This window comes from Alosa pseudoharengus, unplaced genomic scaffold (assembly GCF_046254945.1).
Source record: "Alosa pseudoharengus isolate Yale_2024_CS ecotype anadromous, Long Island Sound unplaced genomic scaffold, YU_APseudo_1.1 YU_APseudo_1.1_scf_14, whole genome shotgun sequence".
Classification (NCBI taxonomy): Eukaryota; Metazoa; Chordata; class Actinopteri; order Clupeiformes; family Clupeidae; genus Alosa; species Alosa pseudoharengus.
In genome coordinates, this window is record NW_027468609.1 from 2,987,182 (window position 1) to 2,996,184 (window position 9,003).

The 9,003-nt window shown below is 46.8% G+C and overlaps 1 protein-coding gene across 1 annotated transcript in view; it reads right to left on the reverse strand.

Moving 5' to 3' along the window:
- Positions 1 to 5,483: 5,483 nt before the first annotated feature.
- Positions 5,484 to 9,003, reverse strand: part of eng (endoglin) — a 73,881-nt gene continuing 70,361 nt past the window's right edge. Inside the window, exons 12-14 of the mRNA XM_076283461.1 lie at positions 7,584 to 7,688; positions 6,521 to 6,568; positions 5,484 to 5,701 (exon numbers count right to left, since the gene is read on the reverse strand). Of these exons, the coding sequence (XP_076139576.1) occupies positions 5,580 to 5,701; positions 6,521 to 6,568; positions 7,584 to 7,688 (275 nt within the window). The 3' untranslated portion in view covers positions 5,484 to 5,579. The remainder of the gene's footprint in view (positions 5,702 to 6,520; positions 6,569 to 7,583; positions 7,689 to 9,003) is intronic.

A 9,003-nucleotide genomic window follows, 5' to 3' on the forward strand; every position in this document is an offset into this window, starting at 1 on the left:
TTGTGCTAAACAAATAAACTCAAACTCAAACTCAAGAGAACAGGGAGTAATGGCAATCTTACTTGGGCAGCAGGGACAGATAGCAGGTCTTGCTGCCAAATACATCACTGAATGCATCACCAAGGCAAGGGACAGTGCTTAAATGTTAAATATTAAATATTAAATATGACCTCTATGCGGCACCTATCCACATCATTGCAAACACTGTGCAAGAACACACCACACACACACACACATACACAGGCACACACAGACACAGACAAACACCATACATGCACACGTGAACACACACACACACACACACACACACACATACACACACACACACACACACACAAAACAGATACGCATACATAAATACATACACACTCATCAGTTTGTTTGTTAATCTTGGATGCATATCTTTGCCATATACTGTATTCAAAGCATTCTCTATGTAAATGTATGTTTAAATGTTCTGCTTTGGCAATACAAAAATATTTTTCATGCTAATAAAGCTAACTTGAATTGAATTGAATTGAATTGAATTGAGAGGGAGAGAGAGAGTGAGCGAGAGAAAGAGAGAGAAAGAGAGAGAGAGAGGGAGAGAGAAAGAGAGAGAGAGAGAGGGAGAGAGTGCGAGAGAAAGAGAGAGAGAGGGAAATAACTTGCATTGCATATTTAAAGGAAACTTATCAGATGATTAAAAGCATTAGTCCACAGGCCTTCAGTATCTCAAATACACCCTGACTACACACTTATGGCCCATGAAATAATCATGCCAGTGTGACTGAAGCTCATGAATGAGATACAGAATGCATTATGTCAGCAGCAGCAGCATGGGAGCTCAATCGCTCTCTTTATATCATAACTCATGGGGCTCCTCCGCTTGGATTGGCACCTATCTTACAGTCTGCACACTCCTCACACACACACACACACACACATACACCCACATACACCCACATACACACACGCACACACACACACACACCCACATACACACACACACACACACACACACACTGGCCCCTATCTTACAGTCTTTGATTTGATTTATTTGGATTAAAGACATATCCAAGGGATAGAAAAAACATGACAAAGTGCAAGCACTTATTTCCACCATGGTCCCTGATGTTACAAGACAGGACATATATCCACAGTCTGCCTGCTCCTCACACAGATGCTGAACACACACACACACACACTGAGCCCTATCTTACTGTCAGTGTATTGTTGATGCTAATGATGCAGTGTTTAATGACATATAAGGTCGGCTAGACTTAGAGCTCACAGAGACACAGTCTTCAGGTACAATATTTTTTTTATTTATTTCACTTATTTAATCAAACTGATGATACACTTTATACACATACTTCAAAAGAAACAAGAAACAAGACATTTTCCTGATATTGGTCGTTGTCTTTAAAAAAAACAAAACACAAGAAACAAAAGAAAACCAAAAGAACAGAGTTGAAAGTAAAAAACGTTTTGTTTGTTCCAATGTGAATCACACGTCCTGTGTTGTGCATAGTGGTAGACTCCCAGCCCCAGAGCTGTTAGCATATGGACATGCTGCACCAGTGACAAAATAAGCCCACTTACTGTACACAAGGGCCCAGATATGCATACATTTATACCACAAGAGGTCCTGTTCAGCTTATGACAATGAGCTCTATTTGCGTCTGGGCTTTCTCCCGCGTCGGAGACAAGAGAGGCCAATTGTGTTGCTATGATTGTGCTTGTGCTTCGACTGTGCAGAGAGCCGTGTGCTCGGATCCCTGTCAGACAAAAGGCGAAGCTGAGCGGAGCTTCTTCCTGTATGCTGCCAGGCTCTGCACCTGTGTCCTGGCAGCCAAGAGCCGCACCGGCAAAGGCTGAGGAGACAGCTTTACATTTGTGAAAAGGGATACAAATTCATAATGACGTTTAAATGACCGGCAAAGTGCAGTCTGGCAATGACCAAAGTGTCTGATCATGCATGAGCTAAAGGTATCGTATGGCATGTCGGAACAGCGAGCTGACCCAAGGAGGTTTGGATCATGGCATCTTGTGTGTGCTATTGCATTAGCACATACTGTACTGTAGATTTAGCCACGTTATTAAAATAGCTTTAAACTTTGCACTTTGCTTATCATTTAAATTAGAGGCCACAATATATAGTTATGGGCATATGGACAGAGTTGGTTTCATCCAATCAGAGAGTGGCAGGTTGGCCAGAGAGAGTTTGTTATTTCTTGGAGAGAAACTCACGCCATAGTGCACTGTGGTCTTACACACCCATAGCGCACACACACGCACACACACACAGTGATAAGGGCGATAGGGGACTGTCCAAACAGGGTACTGGACTCATGATAACCACACAACTCACAAACACAAACAGCGGCTATCACAGCCCTGTCTCTGACCTCTAGGCCTTCCCTGGGCTGGACATGTTTGAACGTGTGTGTGTGTGTGTGTGTGTGTGTGAGGAAGCAATGCTATCGGTGGTGTCGGTAGTGCCCTGGGAGTGACTGACACCAGTGGAGATCTGGGTTTACTCCAGTATATGTGTGTGTGTGTGTGTGTGTGTGTGTGTGTGTGTGTGTGTGTGTGTGTGTGTGGAGATCTGGGTTTGCTCCAGAGCATCCTTCCTTCAGCCAATCTCATATCTCGTATTCCTTGCATATTCCTCTTGTGTGTGTGTCTGTGTGTGTGTGTTAGAGAGAGATAGAGAGCTTGATATCTGAGGTCAGAGACAACTCTGTGTATACAGTATGTGTGTGTGTGTGTGTGTGTGTGTGTGTGTGTTAGAGACAGAGAGAGCTTGATCTCTGAGGTCAGAGACAACTGTGTGTATACAATGTGTGTGTGTGTGTGTGTGTGTGTGTGTGTGTGTGTGTGTGTACAGAGGTGGAAGAGGAGCCCAGAGGGATAGCTAGTGGATTAGCTGACAGCACATCTGATTTTTCCGGCGTCCTGTCACTACAAAGCACTGCACTGCCACTGACTGGACAGGTCTCAAGGTTAACCCCTGCTGTCTGGTCTGACTACATGGCACACACACACACACACACACACACACACACACGTACACACACAAACAAACACACACAAACACACTCAGGCAAACCTTCAGATACATGTATATGCACACACAAAGAGAAATATGCGCACACACACACACACATAGACATAATATACTCACACTTTCTTAAACACATTCACATGCACACACATGCTCTGAAATATGCATACGCACACACACACACTCAAACACACAAACAAACACACACATTCACACACACACACACACATATTCACACACACAAACACACACACACACACACAAACACACACACACACTCAAACACACAAACAAACACACACATTCACACACACACACACATATTCACACACACACACACACACACACACACACACACACACACACACACACACACACACACACACACACACACACACACACACACACACACACACACACACACACTAACAGACCACTAATGCCTCCAAGACTGAAGCTCACCTGTCTGCTCCTCGGTGTAGAGGCTAACACTGGGGCCCAAGAGCCCAGAAATGAAATGATAAATATGCTGATTTATACAGATATGTTTGGTCTACATACGGAATACATAAGGCAACAACTGTTTGGGCTACATTTCTTTGAGTTCAATATACAACGTGTGGAGAAGCATACTAGTATATGTGTTCACCAATAAGCATACTAGTGTACTGTATGTGTTCACTAATAAGCATACTAGTGTATGTGTGCACCAACAAGCATACTAGTGTACGTGTGCACCATTAAGCATACTAGTGTTCACCAATAAGCATACTAGTGTACGTGTTCACTAATAAGTGCCTGATTTTCCAAGAGCAAAAAAAGGCAAACATTGAGAAACACTCGAGGCGAACGAATCTCAAAGATGTGTGTGTGAAACTACAAACACGAAATCCTTCGCATGATACAAATGAATACAACATAGTCATATTGCACAAATGCTCAGGTAGCATTCTTCCTACACTCACCCTCTTATACTTATCTCTCCTTTCACTGCCTCCCTAACGCTCTCTTTCATTAAACCTGTTTAACACACACACACACACACACACACACACACGTGTGTATGCACACATCAAGCATGCAAACTCACAGACTAAATCATCAATAGGAATATGTAAATTCACAATGAAAATGTTGGCTACATGACTCAATACACGTTTGTAGACATAAGCTTTGAGGAACACACACACACACACACACACGCACACACACACACACACACAATATACACTGTATTTTTTATATCAAGGAAAAATAAAATAATAAGCCTGAATCATTGATACAGACAATGTGGAATAATGTCTGCCTTTCTGCTCTCACTGACTTGGTTCAGTTGCTCTTTGGACTGCAAGCAGATCTTGTGAGGTTTTTCGGTATTGAAAGCGTAAGAAAATCACAGGAAACACACATATTTAAACTTAAACATTAACCAAAAGGGGAATCAATTGTGTGGTTCAACCACAACATTTTCCACTTCTTACCTAAATTATTAAGATTCAGAATCTTCAATGGGTGAGATTTTATGTTTCTTTTTAAAGAAATCATAAATGATGGGCTCTTTCTTCCTCAGTGTGGTCTCTAACAGAATTGGATATGTGTTAAGACAATCATTAGAGACAGGAGTCGACTTTCTCCAGTCAGTGCCCCATTTCAGCTTTGAGCTAAACTTTCCTTTAAAGAGACTAGGTAACAACACTGGGCTTTTTTTGTCTTTCAACAGCAAGGCTAACAGTAGGGCAACAACTTGAGTGATGCAACACACTCTGATGCAAGGGGAGAGAAATGGTGAGATGCGAAATGAACAATTCTTCATTAGCAAGAATGATTGCCACACATAAAGACAGCAGACATCTACATAAGTTAAGAGGTAGCCTTTTCCCAAAGAATCCCTAAAATCTCAACACACACACACACACACATGCCCCTTTGACTTTAACCATACTCTAACTGGTATAGATGTTCTGATGTTTCTAAGATTGCTTAAAATTCCTATTTATATATGAATCCACCCACGTCAAACTAAATTACTGATCAAATAAATTCTTTAAGGGGGGGAAACTCTCTGTAAGATTGTCAGATTAGGATTTATTTGAACGTCTTTGTTTGAATCCCAATTTCAAAAGGGACAAAGAGAAGCTGAACATGACGGCCTTCTTCCTCTCGGTCACTCTCATTGTGTGGGCCTGCAAGGGGCAGGATCCATGGAGAAGAATGTGATGAATTTCCTGTTAGTTCTTGGGGGATATGCTGTGTTTTTCCTGTTGGCCAGAGTCCACTCTCCCCCTCGCTTCCCCCAGGCGGCCCCGGCCGGCGCGTGGAGCGCACGCTGGACGCAGAGCTGAGGCCAGTGGGGTGGGGTGGGGTGGTGTGGGGGGGTCAGGGGTCAGGGGTCAGACACCGACGCCCCCCAGGCCTGGAGACTGGCGCGGGGGAGGGCAGGGTGGGGCAGGGTGGGTGGGTGGGTGGTGCCGGAGTGTGAAGGTGGAGGAAGGCGTCTGGCCTGAGAGACAAGGCGCCCGCCTGCCCACGCCTATGCCATGCTGCTGGTGGGGGTACTCTGGGTGCTGCCAATGCTGGCGTTGGCACTGCTGTTCTCCGAGGGCGAGGGGTTGGTGGGCACTGGCTGGCGCTTGGTCAGACAGCACTGGCACCCTGTAATGAGGCACAGAAACAACAGAGAGAGAGAGAGAGAGAGAGAGAGAGAGAGAGAGAGGAAGAGAGAGAAAGAGAGAGAGAGAGAGCGAGAGAGAGCGAGTACAGAGAAGTATAAAAAGAATGGAAGAGAGTGAAAGAGGGAGGAAAAGAGAAATGGAGGAAAAGGGATGAAGAGGGAGGGACGCAGAAAGATAAAATAAAAGAGAGAAAAGGAGCAGAGAGAGGGAGGGAGAGAGAGATGCAGGACAGAAAGAGAAGGAGAGAGGAGAGGAAGAGGGAGAGAGAGATGCAGGACAGAAAGAGAAGGAGAGAGGAGAGGAAGAGGGAGAGAGAGATGCAGGACAGAAAGAGAAGGAGAGAGGAGAGGAAGAGGGAGAGAGAGATGCAGGACAGAAAGAGAAGGAGAGAGGAGAGGAAGAGGGAGGGAGAGATGCAGGACAGAAAGAGAAGGAGAGAGGAGAGGAAGAGGGAGAGAGAGATGCAGGACAGAAAGAGAAGGAGAGAGGAGAGGAAGAGGGAGGGAGAGATGCAGGACAGAAAGAGAAGGAGAGAGGAGAGGAAGAGGGAGAGAGAGATGCAGGACAGAAAGAGAAGGAGAGAGGAGAGGAAGAGGGAGGGAGAGATGCAGGACAGAAAGATAAGGAGAGAGGAGAGGAAGAGGGAGGGGAAGAAAGACACAACAGCATGGTTAGTGTGCTGCAGCACGCTCTGCTGTTCCAGGGGGGAGTGCTGAGAGTGCTGCATGGAGAGACCTGTTGCTAGGCGATGGTGATGGGGATGCTGATGCTGTGGGTGCAAGCGTGTGCAGAATCTCACCTGTGAGATGAGCTGCAGTTGTTCCCATAGCCAGAGCCACTGGGCGTCCTGAGGCACAACACACACACACACACACACACACACACACACACACACAGTCAGAGAATAGACAGACACTGCATGCACATCTAGAGTAGAACACAGTACACACACTGTTAGAGAGAAAATCAGAGAACACACACACACACACACACACACCACATGCACGTGTAGAGTGGAGCATGCGCCTAAAGGGAGGATAGCAATAACACACACATCTAAAGTATCACACAACACACTGAGACAGAGAGAGAACACACTACAGCAATCACATACAACACAACACAAACACACACACACCCACAACACCCCCCCCCCCACCACACCCACACACACACACAAACACACCCACACACACACACAACACACACACAACACACCCCCCACACCCACACACACACAAACACACCCACACACACACAACACACCCACAAACACACACACACAAACACCCACACACACACAAACACACCCACACACACACACACACACCCCCCACACACACAAACACACACACCCCCACACCCACACACACACCCCCACACACACACACACAAACACACCCACACCCACACACACACAACACACCACAAACACACACACACACACACACACACACACAAACACACCCACACACACACAAACACACCCACACACACAAACAACACCCCCCCCACACACACAAACACACACACCCCCACACCCACACACACACCCCCCCCCACACACACACAAACACACCCACACACACACAAACACACCCACACACACACAACACACCCACACACACACCCACACACACACAAACACACCCACACACACACAAACACACCCACACACACACAACACCCCGCCACACCCACACACACACAAACACACCCACACACACACAACACACCCCCCCACACCCACACAACACATCCACACACACACACACACAGCTATATAAAGCACAGCACAGAGTTGGAGGGAGTGAAACACAATACAAAGTGTGTGACTGCTGCGCTTATTGGGCATGGCTTACCTGTGCGGATCTTAATGAACCACAGGGCTCCGATCAACAACACCCCTATGAGAAAGCCACCAAAGGCTATCCCCAGGACTGCAGACAAGCCAAACTCAGGACACCCTACAACACACACACACACACACACACACACACACACACACACAAACACACACACACACACACACACACACACACACACACACACACACACACACACACACACATCACAACAACATTTAAATAACATGTATGAATATGGAAATTATTACAATTTTGCAAAACAAAATAGTATTTTTGAAATTATGTAAAAATATGTCCATTCATGTTAGAGTCTGTGAGCTGGCCTGCTAAAAGTGCATTTAATTAGAGGAGTTTTCTACTGAAGATCCAGCTTGGATTGCACACACACACACACACACCAAGGGAGAGAGAGAGAGAGAGAGAGAGAGAGAGAGAGAGAGAGAGAGAGAGAGAGAGAGAGAGAGAGGGACATGACCCCTCGGGCTTGCAGCCCAAAAGCACATCCATCCCACTCACACCTGTCCTTAGAAGAGTGGAGAGGAGAGGAGAGGAGAGGAGGAGGAGAGGAGGTGTGGAGAAGACAGCCGGCTCAGTGTGAAGTGGTGAGCCAGGAGGCAGATGTGACGCCTTCGCCCTCCCCTACCCACTCCGCTCCAGACAGACACAAAGCACATGATGCTGACAGCTCACCAAACAGCCTGCCAGCCTCTCCTCTCCTCCTCCTCTCCTCCTGTCCTCTCTTCTTCTCTCCTCTCCTCTCCTCTCCTCTCTTTTTCTCTCCTCTCCTCTCCTCCTCCTCTCCTCTCCTCTCTTCTTCTCTCCTCTCCTCTCCTCCTCCTCTCCTCTCTTCTTCTCTCCTCTCCTCTCCTCCTCCTCTCCTCTCTTCTTCTCTCCTCTCCTCTCCTCCTCCTCTCCTCTCTTCTTCTCTCCTCTCCTCTCCTCCTCCTCTCCTCTCTTCTTCTCTCCTCTCCTCTGTTCTCTCCTCTCCTCTCCTCTCTTCTCCTCTCTTCTCCTCTTGAATATGGTCTGCCTCAGTGGTTGTTGTTTTGAAGTTGAAATACATATATATTGTCTATAAAGGAGTGGTAAACCTCCACCACTCCTTTCCTCCCCTCTCCTCTATCCCCCTCTCCTTTCCTCCTCTCCTCTTCTCCTCACCCCTGCTGCCCTCTCTGCCACTCTATCCCTCCATCCTTTCCTCTCCTCCTCTCTTCCCCTCTTCCTCTCATCCTCTCTTCCTCTGCTCTCCAGGGTCCTTGGAGGAAATGCTGTCCCAGCATGGATGTGCTGATTTGGGCGAGGAAGCTCATCATCACCCCCCACAGACTTACCCTTCCTGCTGGCCTCTGTGCCCTCTCCACACACACACACACACACACACACACACACACACACACACACACACACACACGAC